The sequence below is a fragment of the Octopus bimaculoides genome, chromosome 8, assembly GCF_046866305.1.
Source record: "Octopus bimaculoides isolate indiv1 chromosome 8, ASM4686630v1, whole genome shotgun sequence".
Taxonomy (NCBI): domain Eukaryota; kingdom Metazoa; phylum Mollusca; class Cephalopoda; order Octopoda; family Octopodidae; genus Octopus; species Octopus bimaculoides.
Window position 1 is genome coordinate 14,211,542 of NC_142935.1, and position 20,079 is coordinate 14,231,620.

Here is a 20,079-nt window from a genome sequence, read left to right on the forward strand (position 1 = left end):
GCCTGGGCAAAGTTTAGAGAGCTCTTACCCCTGCTGGCGACAAAGGGACTCTCACTCAGAGTAAAAGGCAGACTGTATGACGCATGCGTACGAACAACCATGCTACATGGCAGTGAAACATGGGCTGTAACTGCTGAGGACATACGTAAGCTCGCAAGGAATGAAGCCAGTATGCTCCGTTGGATGTGTAATGTCAATGTGAATACCCGTCAGAGTGTAAGTATCTTGAGAGAAAAGCTGAACATTAGAAGCATCAGTTGTGGCGTGCAAGAGAGACGATTGCGCTGGTATGGACATGTGGTGAGAATGGAGGAGGATAGCTGCGTGAAAAAGTGCCACACCCTAACAGTTGAGGGAACCCGTGGAAGAGGTAGGCCCAGGAAGACCTGGGCTGAGGTGGTGAGGCAAGACCTTCGTACATTGGGCCTCACCGAGGCGATGACTACGGACCGAGACCTTTGGAAATGGGCTGTGCGTGAGAAGACCCGGCAAGCCAAGTAAGATCGTTGCCAGTGCCCCTGGACTGGTTCTTGTGCGGGTGGCACATGAGATGCACCATTTTGAGCGTGGCCGTTGCCAGTACCGCCTGACTGGCTCCTGTAGGATTTTCGAGCGAGATCGTTGCCAGTGCCCCTGGACTGGCTTGTGCGGGTGGCACATAAAAGACACCATTTCGAGCGTGGCCGTTTTCGTGCAGGTGACACGTAAAAGCACCCACTACACTCTCTGAGTGGTTGGCGTTAGGAAGGGCATCCAGCTGTAGAAACTCTGCCAAATCAGACTGGAGCCTGGTGTTGCCATCCGGTTTCACCAGTCCTCAGTCAAATCGTCCAACCCATGCTAGCATGGAAAGCGGACGTTAAACGATGATGATGATGATGATGATGATGATGCCTTTCCTGTAGCCAAACCTAGTTATTTCTTATGACATGCAGGGACACAGTGACCTGTTCTAAAACCAAGATGCACACAGTCAAACAGCACACAGACAACTTCACATGCATGTACTGACATGCAAAATCACACTACTACCTGACAGTATGTGGAGTTTACTAATTCCTATTAAGCATGTCAAACAAATACTCTTAAATGAATTTAAAATGTCCATAAAAACACAGTACCAGAATTCTAGACAGCAGAAACATCAGGTTTTCTTGATAATAAAAACAATATACTGAGCAAATGTAATTTTTTTTTGGGGGGGAGGGGAATCATTTAAGCATGTGAACTATCTATCCATTATAGGCACAAGTATGGCTGTGTGGTTAAGACACTTGCTTTGCAACCATGTCACTCTGTGTGAGGCCTTGGGCAAGTATCTTCAACTATAACCCCAAGTTGACCAATATCTTGTGAGTGAATTTCATAGACAAAAATTGTATGAATGCCCAGCATGTTTATTCACTTTCTGACAACCAGTGTTGGCTTGTTTACATCTCCATGACTTAGCAGTCTGGCAAAGGAGACCAATAGTATCAGACTTTAAAAAAAAATTAAATAAGTACTGGGGTCAATTTACTTGACTAAACCCTTCAAGGTAGAACCCTAGCATTGTTGCTCTCCAATGACTGAAACAAGATAAACTTAGGCAACTGAAGATTTATCATATATGGTAAGTTATATGCTAAATATACTATTTCAGATGTAACAAAAACAATTGGGGATGGATTATTTTTTTATATATTACCAAAAACATTAAAAGCAGAAATAGTAACACAGACAGAAGACAGATTCATATATTTACCTCTGCTTTATGGTCTTTTTCTTTCTGTTCTTTAATATCCTTATCATTTTTATGATTTTTATCATGATTTTGGTGATTACTGCTATTTTTATTGTTACTGGTATATGAATAATGGTTGAGTCTCCTATCTGATGTAGGTGAGTCAGTGGAGCCTGATAAAAGAGAAAATACATAAAGATTACATTACATTGTGTAAAATAAATAGAATTTAAGATATAACTGCAAAGAAAAATTAGACATATGAGGTTATATTTATATTCAATGACAATACATATTTCTTGAAAAATAAATGGAAAAAAGTAAAAAAGAGTGGGAGAGATTTAAAACACAGTACAATAATGAAAAATTAGTGAAGGAGTAGAAAGGTGAGAAAGAGATGGAAACAATTTTTTATTATTATTCAGTTTAAATACCTGAAAATCAAATGTTAATTAAGGAGGTGAAATTACTAAATGCTTAAAAGAAAATGGGATTTTAGAATTTAGAAATGAAAAATGAAAACTGAAAATTAAAAAAATCAAATCTTTCCATTAATTGAAACCAACATTTCCCAAGATCTCATGTTTACATTAACAAGATATCGTATACATTTCAAACTTGAAGATAAACATAAAACATAACTGAATTTAAATAGCTCTTCAATTCATTTTAGCCACTGTGCCTAAGGCCATGCTGGACTTTCTAAAATAAAATAGAATAATTAATTCTTATTCAAATGAAAAAAAAGTTCACCCAATTATGAAATAAAATACAATTTAACCTTTTTTATATACACCAACGCTTTTAAGTATTCATCGTTAAACTAATCATCATAATTTTATGTAAGAATTTTTTGTTATGCTTCAACCAACAGCTTATCTTACTTAATTCTGCCAAATTCTAATTAGTTTTGTAAATTAACTGCAACACAGAGTATTTTATTAGAAATATGATATATATAATCAGAAAATTCTCAAAGAGAATAGTAACATTTTGTTTGTGTGTGTATTCAATTCTGGCTATTTATTTAAATTCACATCAAATAAGAAAATCAGATTTCAATAAACTTATTGAGTTCAAATTTATATATTTCTCATTTTAATGAGTGATATATAAAATTTAAAATGTGTTTGTAGCCATCTTTACATAAATATTTTAAAATCTAGTCAAAATATTGGTTAAGTTTTTGAATAATTTACTTTTCACCCACAGCTGTGCTAAAGACATTAACACAAACAGCATAATTATCACCAAAACATTAATTACAATTCAAAACACGACAAACAATAACATAGATGGCTGATATCAGATGACGAAGGGCCACAACCAGGGGCAAGATGATACAATACTCATCTAATCCATACAAAGAAAAATTATTATAAAATGACACTAATTATGAAGATGACTCGGATTTTACCACCTAGCATTAATGTTGATGAAATCAATTCTCTAGGCACATTTAAAAATTTATGAATTACAATAACATTCACTTGAAAAGTGATATTTAAATTATCAACCAATTTCATTTCAAATAATTACAAAAACAAAAATCATTTAATTTTAGAATTTTATGGATATTAACCTACATTAATCTACACAGTATTTCATCTGGTTTTGATCTCCAATATTGTACCAGACTTGATTTGAACTAGGGTCTTGTATTTCTAATCTAAAGACATTACTTTGATTTTTTTAAAATTAGTTCAGGAAAAAAAGTTCTAAATTCAAACTCAGTCAAGGACCATGCACAGAAGTAATCCACTAATGAGAATGAAAACACTTTACATATAAACTATAAAAAGTGATTAATTGTACAATCTCAACTCATTGAAGCATTTAAGATTACCGTAAAGTAGAAAATAAACTTCATATTTAATATCCTGTTATAGATGTTAATCAAACTTATCAGAAATACTTGTATGTCAGTAAATATTTGAAGTATGATAGAAAAACATTTTTATTTATGAGACAAGCAAACGAAATGGCAACAAAATAACAAACCTATTAAAAACATGTTCAATCTAAACAAAAAAACTACAGACCGAAAATATTTGAAGACAGTGGAATAAAATCTATTTTTCCTTTCTTCATTGAGTAAAGAAAGATATTCTAAGTGGTTACAATTTTGATGTAGAGAAATTCCCCCCCCCCCCCCCCGCCTCATCAAAACCACTTTAATAACTATTTGTTATCAATTTCAAAATATCAAATAACCTTTTAAAAAATCTGAACAAGAATTTTGGCCAGTGAATTAAATAAGAAACTGTCTCAATAAGATCTAACAAAGAACTGAATTTATTCCAAACTATCAGTAATTCATTACACGAATAAGGTGGACGTCAAACAATGATGATAATGATAAGGGGCTAAATTAAAAGGTCTCTATTGATAACCTTACAGAATTAATGCAATGAAATATATAACTAAAAAAAATTAGTAAACAATAAATATAACATGCTGAAACAAACTGTGCCCATTAAGAATGCACTTCTAATATGAAAACTATGATTTAATTTATAAATTTACAATTACTTGGAATTTGTTAATGTAAAAAGCATTTAGGTGTAAAGATACTCATGCGTTTTCATTTAGGTAAGGGGTAATGTAGTAAGGAGGTGGTGGGAAATTATTTCCAAGAGTTGAATAAAGATCAACAATGCTCAGCTATGTACAAATCTAAACAAAAATTTTCATGTTTGCAACCTCATTACAGCTAACCAAATCTATTCTTAAGAACTAGAAGAGTCAAGTTCTTCAAGTTCTTCCACAGAGTTTTTTTTTTTTTTTTTAATACTTATTTGAAAATTTCAGAAGAGTTCCTTCATTATTTTTTTTAATGAATAGTTTTGAACATGTTCCTTCACAAGTTATTTTGAAATAAAAACATTTTCAGAATTAACTGACATTTCATATTTTATTGAGGCTCTATCAGTATCTGTGGCAGTACTACAGTTTCAAGAGTGATTGAAGGAAAGAGAAGAATAAACCAGAATCCATAAGCTATCTTGAAAATGGAAATCTTGGTCTGAATGTTTGCAACAGAGTGGATTGTTAAAGGCACACAAGGGCAAGGTGGCAGTATTAAACTGAAAAATAGATTAAATCTAAACCGAAGCCGAGGTCTGTGTCTTTAGATTATTCATTCTTTACACACTCTTTTTTAGAACTATTCAATATATAACAAAGACAATTATACCATTGCTATGGGACACATCTCAAATCTAATTAAAGCCACTTCAGATGTTGGAGCAATTTCAAAATGTAACAGAACAGTCACTAAAGATTTAAGACACAAAAATCAAACAATTCGAGTGACACAAGTTCATTTGCTTCCCTTCCTTACTTTGGTTTTGCTGTAGGTTGTCAGTTATTATGCATTATGGATATATCTGGGTATACACTAATTTTACTAACGATTCTGAACAGACTGTTATTGTTGTCCCTGCATGCATGTGTGCACATGCATGCACAAAAGAATAACTATTGTTTTACATCCATTTTCCCATACTTACATGAGTAAGATGGGAATTTGACAATGTCACATGATGCAATCCTTTGTCACCTACTTTGTGAGGTTCAAAATTCCAAAATTAGCCTCAACCATTTCAAATATCTTCCTCTTCTGGCATCAATTCATACACCTTTACACATCTGTCACATTTTATATAGATCATATATCTATTCCAACAGTTTCCGCTCTTTCACACAACAGCTTATTTCTTTCATACACATCACCATCACTTGTACATCTGTTGTCTACATAGGATGGTATAGGTTTGATCAAACTTACTTAGCATTTTACAACTGAATGCAGGGACACATGATACCCTCTCTGAAAAACAGAATCACATTCTGCAAATACACAAACATACATATGCACACATACACATACATCCATTTACTAAACTTTTTTAAATCTATTGGCACACTGTAGTTAACAGTATCATTGTTAATATGTTGAAACCACAGAATTTCATTCAACAGCTGATAAGGGGAAAGCTGTGTCCTCATTTGTTTTTGCTAAGTTCCACTCATTTTATATTCTCTATGCTTTATTCCTTTCTAATGCAATGCAGATTTCTTCATTTAACATTATAGTTTACATTCACTCTCTTGCTATCTTTGTCCACTCTTATTTTCTTTTTCGTTCTTTCTCTCAATTTTCTCTCTCTCTCTCTCTGAAGCTAGTGTGGTCCTGTTGTTAATGTGCTAAAACCACCCAAGTTCAGTCAACAGTTGATGAGAGAATATTTGTATCCTTGTTTGTGTTTTTCCATATCCCATTCATCTGACTGACCTCTCCCACTTCTCTATATATGTAAGTATACACAAATACATATGCTGACATACATATAAATGTATATTCACATCTATACATTCACAAACATCCCCAAATGCATACATATGCATACACATCTCAATCTTATCTGTTTTCTTTGCTTGCTCTCAGTATCTTCTGAGAGTAAGTACTTTCATAGGTCATATGTTTCACTTTTGACTGTATCACTAATCAGAATGAACAGGATACATTTTATTGTGGTGCTAGCAATAAAGAGGTTGCTATGTACTTGACATGAAAAGAGTGTATACACAGAAATGCACATACATCTGTACACACACAGACATGTATGTATATATATCATCATCATTTAACATCCGCTTTCCATGTTGATGCATAAAAAATATCATGCAGACTCAGATCTTACACCAGCTGAGATGTATAAGCAGCTCAGAGAACAAGAATATCTCCAAATCTCTTTGGGATGCCATTCTACTGCATGGTTAATTCTAACCATTTTTTCCATGCTAGCATGAGTTAGATGGGTCATCATATTTGTTCTTTTCAGAAGTTACTACTCTTGTAGACAGTTTGGAAGACCATGTCTCAGCCAAACATTTCATATTTAGCTTATTTATTTTCTATAGCTGTACACCATTCCTATCACCAACCACTTTACAGAATGTACTGGCTGCATTTCAGTACACTCTGTCACCATGTCCTTGACAAGACTGAAGAGTCATCTCAACTCTACATTGTCTGCTCATTGGCCTGCTACTTTACAGAGTGTAGTGGGCATTATTTTATTAAGACTTAAGTGCTCACAAGGTTGTCTAAAAACTGCAGATTTATCACTATTCTGTGTGATCATGTCCTCAATGAGCCAGACTAAGATGAATAAAAGAGTTTGATGACAGAAGAGGGGATGGACAAATGAAAGGAACAAACATATGATGGTAGAAACAGAGTGAAGTTCAGAGAAGAGGAGTCTGTGCCAACTTTATTTATGCTGGCGCATAGTAGTGGAGAGCATACAGAGAGATAACCAAGTGAAAAGAGAATAAGAAACCCAAATATACATATCTCCCATCTTCCATTACAACTGCCAGCTTTAATGTTTTTACATTTGCTATGTTTCACAAGCTTTCATCATATGCACTATATCTTTGCTGTTCATAGTCTGCTTATCTTTGCTGTCCATAGTCTTCTTCCAACATTGCTAGATCTTACATCTTGCTTCACCAGAGAAAATGAGTAAGACAAACACCCAGTATCCCTACTCTGTAACACGAAATTGTTTCTTACTGTGGATTACTATCATCATCTGAATGAAAAAGGATATTAGTCTCTTTAATACTGATGCTACAATAAAATGTATTTAGAATGCCCTGTGTTAGAAAAAGCAGCCAAATGTAGAAACCATGCCAAAAATGGAAGGTTTTGTTTGATTGAGACATCATTAGCCAATGTTTTTTAGAAAGGCAGAAACTCCAAATAATAATTCTGATCAGAATGATCCATCCAACCTGTACTTAGCATGGAAAATATACATAAAATTATGAATATTTTATTAACTGTGATGCTTTACACTCATACAACTTTGTGAATACATTCTTGCATAATAACTGTGCTGTTATAAAGCATCACCTGATTAAGAAAAGTAATATCAACTTTGCATCAATAATATAGCACATACTATGTTCAGTTAAAACTGCCCAGGTAGGTGTGTATGTATCGTTTTAATGTTTACTTTTCCCATGCTGGCATAAGAACTTAAGACAGTTTTCCTACACCAGGAGGCCCTTCTCGTCAAGTGTTTCCACAAAAAGTACTATTTCCCCTAAGTCTTTTGAACAACCCATTTGACAGCTAGGAAGATATCAACAAAGACACTGCCTAAATGGTAAAATTACTACAGTGAATACACAGCTAGGGATATTTCTGCAGCAAGTGTAAACAATGACACTGTCTACACAGTGACAGTATTTACAGAACACATACACAATGGGATCCCTAAAGCATTGGTCAGCCTGAAGCTATAATAGAAGCTAGTTGCCCAGTGCCAGACAGTGTGAACAAACATGAAATTATAAATGATGTGAAGCAAAATTCTTAACCACACCAACATGCCAGCACATACATACAGCAATATAATCATACAATACACACACTCACACAGAGAAGGATGGACACAAATATACCCATATACCAATGCAGGCATGATTGTGTGGATACAGAGTTTGCTTCGTTACTGCATGGTTTTGAATTCTATCTCACCACATAGTACCTTGGGCAAGTGTCCTTTCCTACAGCTTTGGCCAACCAATGCTTTGTTGAAATGGTAGACAAAAACAGTATGAAAGCTCATAATGTGTGTGCATGTGCGGACGTTGATATTCTCCATCTTCACATGACACTAGCTGAGAAAAACAGGGACGTCTAGTTCCTGTAACTAATACATCCCATTGCTCTGTACTTTTAAAAACCAGTAGACTAAAAAAAATATTACTTTAAAAACAGCTTGAGATTTTGTGGCAGGAGAGGCAGCCAGTCTAAAAATACTTCCTCAAACATGTCTGTCTAACCTATACCGGTATGGAAAAACGGATGTAAAGTGAACAAACATAAAATTGCACAAGTGCATGCAAAGGTGGGGACTTAATGATTTGTGATTCGAGTGTTGGACTTAAGATAATTAGGTTGTAGTTTTGATTTCCTGATCAGGTGATCAATTGTGGCCTTGAGCAAGGAACTTCATTTTACTTAGCTCCAATCCACTCTGTGATGGACTGGCATCCTGTCCAGTGACATATCTTGTATTCTCAGTAACTTAAATAGCACAAGACCAAGTTAAACTGTCCTAATGAACCTGTAAACTCAAATAGTCCTTATGTAAAGAAACATGTATGCCATATATACAAGCCTATATTCTTCAAACAGTTACAACTACAACAGGTTTCACCAAGCTGGACCAGAAATCTATTTCCCATTAACTTTGACAAGCCTCAATTTCATGTTTCTCTGTCGATAACATTAACGTAGTTGAGCAAACCTTGACCTCTACTTGTGTGCACGAAGTTGCCAAGATATAACATCCAATATGGCCTGGTATTCAGCACAATAGCAGTAGCTAGCGAGATATACTCTGCATTGTTCAACAACAGTGGAAATAGATGGAATATATACTTAAATCTCCTCTTTCGTTTTATACTTACACCATGAGATATTTTGAGACATCAAGGGTTCTCCATAGTCTAGCTTTTAGCTCCATACAGAAGAATATTATCTACACACACATCCTAAAGGAGGCCAGCCTTGTTTATTTTGAAACAAGACCGCAAAATGTGAAGCTTGTTACTAGCACTCCTGGTTTACCTCTTTCATTTCAGAAAGTCTTTCTGCCAGCCACCAACACAGGACCCAAGGTACTTGAAGTCACGAACCTTCTTGCACTATGTACCATTGTTACAATAAATTGCCAAGGAATTTTTGTCCTTGATATGTACATTGAGAAACAGGTCAATCTTAGCAACAGCATCCACAATGGATGTTAAGAAATCTTGTGCACCATACAGTTGATGAGCTGTGTAAGCTCATCATACTGAAGCTCAGATAGATATATCTCAGACACAAAGAAGCATATATATGCGCGCACGCGCACACGCACACACACAGTGACTACTCTGGCATGGAGCCACTTAAATAACTCAATAATACCATTAAGCAGAGGATATGCACATGTTTGGGGCCCACTAATTTTGATAACATTATCCACGATTATAATATACAGCTTCGTGAGTGTGTGTGTGTGTGTGTGTGTGCATGTGGTGACTGATGCTTACACATGCATTTCGGTTTATTCCTGTGCTAGGCACAGAATAGAACTTTTGCTTTTACTGTTTTCTTTTTATTAGCTTTCTAAATGTTTAATAAATCCGACTTCAATTTTGATACTTATATTTTTTTCATCTTAGCTAAAGTTACACCACATCATCCAACCAGTCGATTGATACCAAATTATCTGGAATTTCATTCTCATATACAAAATATAGCCATGATACTACAATAGTAACTTCCAATTATATAAGTGGCAAACTTGCTTTGATTGGTAACAACTGCTTCAGTTAATTCACCAATAATTTGGGTTAATACATGAATGTAATAAATTCTTTTTCTTGCCACTACTGTAGAATTTTTTCAACTATCACTATTTAGTTTGAAGTGTTTAGCTCATTATTTTGCAATTAACAATCTTAGGTTTCTGACACCAGAATCAGGACCCGACCCACAGCTAAAGGAAGTAGTGGGATGTTGTTCACATGTGTTGTGTGTGTCAATTATCGCTTAATTCTTAAAACAGATTTTTATATATGTCAGGGTGGTAACACTGAAAAAAGCTTCTAAGGTTTACATGATTAACTCTACAGAAAAAAAAAAAAAAAACTAGTGTTAGTTAATAAAAATTGTTACTAATCAGAAATAATATAACTTTTTACTAACAGGGCCAAATTTCATTTGACAACTGAGATTTATAACACATGAAGTTAACTTCTAGAATAAATACACATCAACGAAACTGATATAATAGATAAATAGTCAAATTATTTTAATTTAAAATAACACATTTTCAAGTTTGAGTGTTCATATGTCTATTTCCTAATGAGCACTTAACATTTTGTTTTAGATGTTGAAAGGATTCTATTTAATGATTGGTATTTGAAGAACAAATCAATGAATACAAGGACTAATTAAGAAAACAACTTACTGTAAAGATGAAATAGCAGGAAAGTACTATAAAACAGCAAACCCATACTTTCAATTTGGATAGTTTAACATACACATTTTATCACAATTCTGAAACACTTATCCAATATAGAAATTGATACACATATACCAATAAATAAAACCATTTTCCCTCCCTCTCTACAGTTGCCTACTATCGAAAATATTATAGCATGAAGTTAGAGTTCAATTTAGTATACAACTTTGATAATTCCAGTTAATGAACTTAATGACTAATGTGTATTTTGCAGAATAAATAATTGATCGAATATAACAAATATGTACATGTAAAGTTAGGAAGATCATCCAGCTATAAGAACTGCCAAAGGAGACACTGAAACATGAAAACAGTCCTTGGACCCATCAGATCTTGTCAAACCATCCAACTCATGCCAGCATGGAACATGGACATTAAATGACAATTCCATTTCATTGTTTGTTTGCTTTTAACTAAGCAGGAGTTTTTTTTTAATGTTTTAAGTCTTGTAAACTGGTATCCTTAGGACAAATTTTTTTAAAATGGATTAGCTTTTTTTCAAATGGTAATATGCACTAAAAAAAAACAAAACATATATTTGTAGATTCTACTTAATCTGTTAGCATTATTAAACCTGAAGTCACATGCATGTTTTAAGAAAATAATTTCGTTAGATTTTAATGTTTCTAAACTACAACACATTATCAACCTTTTCTACTTCACTAAGTAAATAAAGCTGTTTATATACAACAAAAAAGGAAAGAAGAAAAAAGGATTTATATTTAACCTTTATAAGCTGTTTAACAAATTTTCTAGAATAAACTTTATCAAATTGTATAAAATTGATACAAGTTTGGAAATAAAAAGATTAAAACAAAAAATTAAAATAAAATGTAGAGATGATATCTATCTATCAATTTGTGTTAACATTAACACAAAGTATGTATTACTCTATGAAAAGAAACTATATGGGACAGCATCAGTGTTTAAAGCAAGCTAAGATAAGACTCAAATGACTGGTTCATTAATATGTTAATATCAAATTAAAGGGAGTTTTGGGTTCAGTCAAAACAAAGTGTTTTAGTCAGAAATTCTTGGTACCAATTACTTTTGTAAACTGCATTTAATTTAAATTCCTTTATTCAATCTCCACCACATTCAGCCTTTACAAAGATATGTTTTTAAAACTTTATCAATAAATTTCACCAACATATGTTATTTAGAATATGTAAATATATTTTCATACTCTAAACTAAATTCTTACAATAAACTTTGAAAAATTATTTGCTATTTTAATGTATTTACGATAGCAAGAAAATGAGAGTTGCACTATTCCTGTATTTTCTCCATCTGTACAATTTTGTTTCTTAACTTTGTGAACTGCAATTCATTAGGAAACATCAAACTGTCATATCTGACATTATATAACCACAACAATAAGAAATGTCTTTTTTAAAAAGCTTAGGCAGGAAGATAATACATACTCATGAATTTTTCAGGGCTGAGGTGACTGATGAGAAGTTAAGCTAGACTAAATATCCGACCCATATGCTTGCAAAGGAGTGGACTCTGCTAAAAGCATCCAAAGATTACTTGGTCGTGTTAAAACAATCAATAGATTGAGTCTCTCACCCCAAAAAATAAGAACAGTCTTTCTGACACTCTTCCAGTTTCCAGCTGCCAAATTTCACTCAAATTTTGACCCAAGGCTATAGAAGTCATTTGCCCAAAGTGCTGTATACTGGAATCAATCATAGAATCACATAATTGCAAGGTAAAATTCTTAATCTCACAGCCATGCCTAAAGTTTAAACTTTAGTCTCTGCCCAATCTTTGATAAGATAATACAAGCAATTTATTAACTGGGGACCACAAAAATAATTATACATATTGAAGTGAATGAAATCTACAAATACAACCAAGTTTACAAAATAAGCTATCTAAAAAGAATTCAAAATTACAAACTGTAAAAGATTATAATTTTTAAAAAATTCTTAATGTAGAAATTGATACCAGCAGAAAATAGCAGACAGACAATTTACTACATAACAAAAAGCTTAGAGATAATTATCACAATCTTTAACCAAACTATTACCAAATATCTGACCCAAATGCCTGCTAAAGTGCAGACACTGCTAAAGGAATCCATTGAAGCCAAACTTTTTTTTTTTTTTTTACACAGTCTAACAATCAAAATGTATGCAACACAAACTCTGCAGAATGAATTTTATTCAATTCAGACATAGGGAAAATATTATTTTGAAGATTATTTTATGTAATCACTCTAACAGTACTTTTCAACAGAAAATCATGAAATTACTATTGTCAAATATATTGAAGTTTGTGCTTTCCATAAATACTGGTGAAACCTATCTTGGGACATTATAACTTTATCATAATTTCAAATTTTATAAATAAATCTAACAATCAGCAGTGGATTTGTTAATGAGCTGTCTTGTTATTAAAGATGAAATTTATGTACTTTCTGAACAAGCTCTATGATTACAAATGCACCTAACACCTCAACTTCAATGAAATCAAGCCAATGCTGGAGCCTCTATGCAATCTTTCAACCTGCTAGCCATAGCAGTCAAGCCTAATTCTAGACCTAGTCTTTTGGCTGACTAATTACACACTATTGATTTACACCCTCAAAACTAACCTGGAGCTACACAGCAAATTCAATAAAATTCAATATTTCAAGAAATCACTTTATCTATAAGTTTCTTGAATTAGAAATTAAGTCAAAATTTAGCAAAATAGAGGGGGGGGGGGGGGGTTGAAAATAAGAAACAAAAATAAGTTTCTTGGGCATATTTCAAAATAAATTCCAGTCACTTATACACATATATTTGACAGCTTTTGAACTACCATGCTAGTCTTGATAAATCATTAACTCATAAAAAGAACAGCCAATAAGTCTTAAACAGAAACAACTGATTGAGGCAAAATGACATTTTAAACTAATAAAACCTGCTGTATTTATAACTGTTCCTTACATAGGCAGAAGGTCAGAAATGCTTTGTGAGAAAAAATATTAACATTAAGTTTAGTACCAATGTGTTATGGGTTCATTTGAGATGGGAAAGTGAAGTTCATTAGTAAAACAGCTTTAAATTTCTGAAAAATATTAGAAATGTATGGATTTTTAAACATAATTTTACAGGATTTCCCTCACTCAAATTTGTCATCATCCTCAATCTCTAAAATGTCCATCTCAAATTCATCATCATCATCAACCTCAATTTTCATTACATTATCTGTTTTAATTTTATCATCAGCTTAAATGTCATCACTTTAGGTAGGAGGGAGGTTTTTTTTGGTTTTTTTATATGTACCGACATTGTCACATAATTACAAAAAAAAATATAAACATTAAGAATGTTTTGTGAAGGATTAGAAGGTTTGCATTATAAAAATTGCCACAGCTTACATTACTGTAAATATACATATATTCAATACAAATGTGCTGATGCTACATAAAAAGCATCCAGTCCACATTGTAAAATGGTTGGCATTTGGGAGGGCATCCAGCTATAAAAACTTGGCCAAAACTGACCTCACCTGTGTTTGTGACACATAAAAAGCAGTTAGTCCGCTCTGCTGGGTGGTTGATGTTATGAAGGGCAACCAGCCGTAAAAACCCTGCCAAAACAGACACAGAAGTTTGGTGCAGGCTCCTGCTTGGCCAGCTCCTGTCAAACTGTCCAACCCATGCCAGCATGGAAAGGCGGACGTTAAATGATATGTAATATACATACTATATACATATATACAACACAAAATATCAAATGAATTAACCTTACATTCATTCTTCCCATTTCTGAACTATTAAATCAACCACAACTTTGGTCTCAGCTTGTAGTCGATATATTTATGTATATAAATTACACTGAATGGCACAGGGCTGACCTTGATTACCAAAGATGATTGTGCTGGATTTATGAGAGTTTAATGGGAATAACGCATAAACAGTTATTTATTTTTCTCTGATGTATTGTGTATATGTATATACTACATAGTTTTATATACATCTAATGTACTAACTGTATTGTATATTTTTGATAATATAAGGTGTGGTAATTTTTATTACACAAACCTTGTAATCCATCACAAAACTTTTTCATGTTTACATTACAATTATGTGATAAGAAATCACTGATATCAATGTTTGTACATGAAAATAAATGGTCCATCCTTCAGAGAAAACATTTAAGATGATGACAACAACATTAAAGTTGATGATGACAATGTAATCAAGACTAATAATGAAATGATGCTAATGATGACATGTTGACGGTAACAAGACTATGGTCAATAAAAGAAAATTTGCAGGGAAAACCCTGTAATAGTGAATTTCAATGTCATAAAATTGCATCACAATGAGAGAATACATATAAAATGTATGAACAAAATTCTTATGAAAAAAAATCTTGGTGGAATAAAATTAACCAAATATTAAATAAAATTCAAATCAATACTAATTAAGTAACCTAAGAATAATAATGTAACAGATTTGATAGCAAGTAAATTATAAAATGATTAAAATGTGTGTGTGCATATATATATATATATAATATACATGCACACAGAATATAGGCAACAATATTCATGATATAAAAATTCATTTTTTAAATAATTTTTCATAGAGAATATAGGATATAATAATCTGCAATGATAATTGTACATTCAAAGTAATTTATATTAAAAATTTGACAAGACATTACTATTTGGAAAAAAAAAAAAGACTTTGTAATTTATATGTGAAAAATAAACTAAGAAAATCATATGAAAATTTTGTTTTAAGAAAAGAACTATTCAAATGAAAGAAATGATAGTCTCAGCCAGAAACAATTCATAAAAATCTACAGGACAATTTGATCTCCACTTCCAATTCCACCAATTTTATATTCAGTAATAGACATAGATGCAAATTATGTCTGAAAATGGTGGGTACACAACAATGCAAAGATTTGAAAAACAAAATTTGTTATAACGATGAGAAAGAATAAACCCAAAGAAATGTAAAAATTAAATTATACATTAATATTTGCAATTTTAAAATGATTCCTGTTCAAAAAGTAATTAATATGTATAAACACAAGTGAATTAATAGAAGAGAACTCACTTCCTTAACACAATCCCAATTCTTATTCCAATTATATGGACAATGTCATTTACTATTGTAACTAATTTAAATGGAGATAAAATATCTTACGAGTTCTTAAATTTATGCATGGATCTCAAATTTATAAACTCATTTCTTGAATTCGAATGTTGAATTTTATTCCAGCAATAACTATAGAAAAATATAAACCTCAACAACAAAAACTTGTCAAGAATTAAAATCATTTTCTATACCATATGAAAAATGACAACTCATTATAGAAGTAACTTATTTCAAAATACTAATTCTATGATTTTGTCTCAAAGATTTAGTTTTCAAACTATGAATTACTGAGCCAAACCTTTATGCCATGATTATGCAAAGCCAAAAAACTGTATAAGCAGTTAGCTTAATCACAAATTTAATGTTAATTAATAATGTAGCCAGCCTTTAATATATTCAAAGGCAATATCACCTTTAACTTACTAATATCATTATTTGCCAAATTCAGTTAATATATGCAACTTTAGTCTAGATCAAACATAAGTTTGGTTAAAATCGCCTTCTTTATCCATGATAAATAAGCTTTAAAAATTCACCAAAACAGATTGGTTAGTCTGAATAACAAATATTAAAAAAATTATAGTATCAACTAGCATAACATGAACAATTATTCAGCAATTTGTGATAGAACATTATGGTACAGGATTTGCTGTGTGCTTTATACGTTGAGTTTGTAAATATAATAGCTTTTAGGTTCAATCCCACAGTACAGCACCCACAATAGTATCTTTGAATGGAATTTGGTAGTCATGGTCCATCATGTGTGTATATGTGTGTGTGTTCTGGTGGTGGTGTTTATGTCATGTCCCTAAACTGAAATAAATACTGGAATCAATATGACTGACTAAACCCTTGAAGGCAGTGCCCCAGCATGGCCACAGTTCGATGACTAAAACCAGTTAAAGAATAAAAGAAGAGTTAGATAATTATGTTGATTTAACATGTGAAGCAACCAGAAGTAAATCAAAACAGCTGCTGTATATTTTCAACAGGAGATATACAATGAAATAAGATTTAAGAAAATCTTAACAGTCACAAGAATCTAAAAAAAAAAATTCTTTTTAATTAAAAAAAAAAGTAGAAACAAAATTTAACAAAAATAATATAAACAGCAGCTTTGCAATACTAAAATTTCTCACTTGTTTTTGGTAATCAGTGGCTATTGTACTCCAGGGGGGGGCCAGTCATTAGAATAAAGAGATCACACTTACCTGCCTGTACTAATTTCTACATAATAATAATCCATGTATTAATCCAATGTATATAAAGTGAATACAATAAACAATCCTATAGGTGACCAATTCTGACCTGCCACACACAAGTAATAGTAATATGAAATAGCGCACCTCTTTCCAGTTTTTCCTTAGTTCTTTCAATATAAGTGGTCTTGTTCTGATATCGGGGACTATGACGACTTCTGGGGCTGTCATCTCTTGTCCTGTCGTCATCGGGGGAGCTTCGCAGCTTTTCACAGCGACTGGTGATTGTATATGGGTACTGCATGCCCTAAAATTTAAAAAGAAAAAAATAGCAAAAATCCAGAAATGGGATTATATTAAAGGAAAGAAGATATATAATCATATATTTAATTCTACATGTCATGTACTTAATTACCAAAACTGAAATAAGACTGATCAATTTTACAACAGAATCTAATTATTCAGTTTTTTTTAAAAATATTGTATATGAGAAGGTAAGTAGAAAATTTTGTTCCTTTCTAATTAAAAAAAAAAAAAACTGAACCTGTCAAATATACTACAAATACTGATGGTTTCCACATCACCCCAGTGGCAATCTCATATTCTTAACATAATAAAATAAATTATGATAAAAGTTAGAAAATATTTCAACTGATCTATTGATTCTCCACAAAGTTCAAAGTGCACAATGGAAGCTTTCTCCAACATTTGCAGCAGTATACATGCACATAACAAACTGAATAAAAATTTTTTTTAATAAAATAAAGCCAACAGACTGATTTGCAAAGATTCATTCACCAACACATTACAAACACCCCCAGGTCAACAAGCAGACTCCTTGGACCCCCTGGCTACATAACACTGAAGCTAAGTATCTTGTCCCATATGTTTAGATCAACTGAAGTCTACCAAGTGAAATATGGTGGACAGAAAGTGCATGAAAATCAATTAGGTGGATATGTGTTTGTTCTAAATGACAATCAGGGCTTCACAAAAATACCTTCAAATATTTATCATATTTGGGTTACACTCAGGCTGACTTTGCTGGTTCCAGCTTACAAGGTTGATAAATTTGTAACATGCACAATCAACTAAAACTCTGAACACAAGTAATCCAATGAAACCAGTAAATAAAAGATCTATTTTCCAAAAGATTTATTCTGCCAAGACTAGGATTTAAATTTCAGATATACTCACAAATGAAGTCGAACATTTATTAGAAAATTTTAATTTTTCCCACACTAAAAAGTAAATATTTTTAAGCTTTGGTATATTTTTTCTTTTCTCTTTCTTTTTATCTCTATGCTTAATACAGTTTTTTTTTTTTTGTTTTAAATTTTTTTAATTATTTAACTATTAGTACTCCACAAATTTCATGCCCTTTTTTCTTACAGCCACACATTTTGCACCTGCCAATATCAAAGACTGAATTTAGTATGGATCTTTTTTGAATTCAAATTCTTCACAATTTCTTTGACATTGTCCTTCAAACAATATTGATTAGTTATAAATAGATCACCCACTGTACCAAAATAAAGCTTAATAGGTATCTGTACATGATAAACAAATCTTTAAAAACTGCTGTGATGGTTGTATATGAAAAATTGTAAATTTAGATTTCTTACAGAAATTTTTTTTTATTTTAAAAATACGAACATAGATTATAAAAAAGTGGCATTTTAATTATTTATTAATGATTTATTGAAATAGCTGAAGTAAAAAGATGAAAATAATCAAATTAAATTAATGTACATTAAATAAAATTTGTGTCAAAACAAAAAATAATTTGAATAGTAAAGAATTGCCATTTAGATGTGATTTGAGATTGAATACAAATAACATTGTATGTTGTGGCTTATACAGAGTGTTATTTTAATAAACTAAGCTCCATAAACTTTAAGAGTCACAAATAAAAAATAATTCATTATGGCAATTTAAAATTTTGCTGTATTTGAGTCTAATAACAGTATATATAACTCTTTAAACTGCCAATACAAAACATTTTTATACACTGTATCCACCAAGTACTGTAAAAACTGACTATGAAAATCTTTCTTGTTATGTAGATTTTTTTGGAAGTCGCTTTTAGCAATAAGTATACAAATTTTGTACAAAATAAGAAGTATAACAAGTAAGAAATTATAAAATATTAGATTTCAATAATTATTTACACTAAGGGAAAAAATTACAACTTTCCAGTGCTATCAGACAAGTAGCACAATTTGTCTTGTTAACTATTTATTCCTGCCTTAAAGTGGTTCTTTGAAATCATAAATTCTTGTAATTTTTTTCTTTGACATTTTCTCTATCATTTTTTAAAAATATGACCTATGTATTTCCATTACTAAATAAAGATACCATGGGTTGTTCAGACAAGTCTAACTTTTCAGTTGCTTTTGAATTAGTTATAATCTATATAAAATACTCCCAGAGTAAGTTTTCTTTCTATATTTCCTATAACTTCCTCTATGTTTCAAAACTACATTTCCTTAATATAAAATTCTCCTTCATATTATTTTCATTACATTTGTTATTCAAAAGTATTTTTAGCAAAGCTGATCCATGATAGAACTATCTTGCATAAGATACAATTTGAGTGTAAAGTTGTTTCTATTGACATAATTTAACTTTTTAGTCAAAAACAAACAAATTTACTTTGCATTTATTAATGTCTGACAGGATTCACACTTTGCAGTCTGAGGATTATAAAAGAAAAAAAAAAAGAAAAAAAACAGATGTAGACAAATGGCTTGTGAAAGCTGTATTAAATGCTACTGTTAACAAGTTCAGGATTAGCAATAAGCCTAATGAGAACTTGGTGTACAAGTAAATGTTGACCATACTATCATAAACCCCCTTATATTCATTATAGACACTGAAGCTATTAGAGTTCCAGCCTAACTGTCCTTGCAAGCATTTATCAAGTTCTCAGAGGAATCCGTCTCAAAG

General features: G+C 31.9%; 1 protein-coding gene across 3 annotated transcripts in view; it reads right to left on the bottom strand.

Annotated features, from left to right (window-relative positions):
- Positions 1-20,079, bottom strand: part of LOC106874988 (WW domain-containing adapter protein with coiled-coil) — a 90,697-nt gene that overhangs the window by 41,196 nt on the left and 29,422 nt on the right. For all 3 annotated transcript variants that reach the window (XM_014922940.3, XM_014922956.3, XM_014922926.3), the window contains exons 3-4: positions 17,278-17,437; positions 1,745-1,896 (exon numbers count right to left, since the gene is read on the bottom strand). In XM_014922940.3, coding sequence (XP_014778426.1) covers positions 1,745-1,896; positions 17,278-17,437 — 312 coding nt within the window. The remainder of the gene's footprint in view (positions 1-1,744; positions 1,897-17,277; positions 17,438-20,079) is intronic.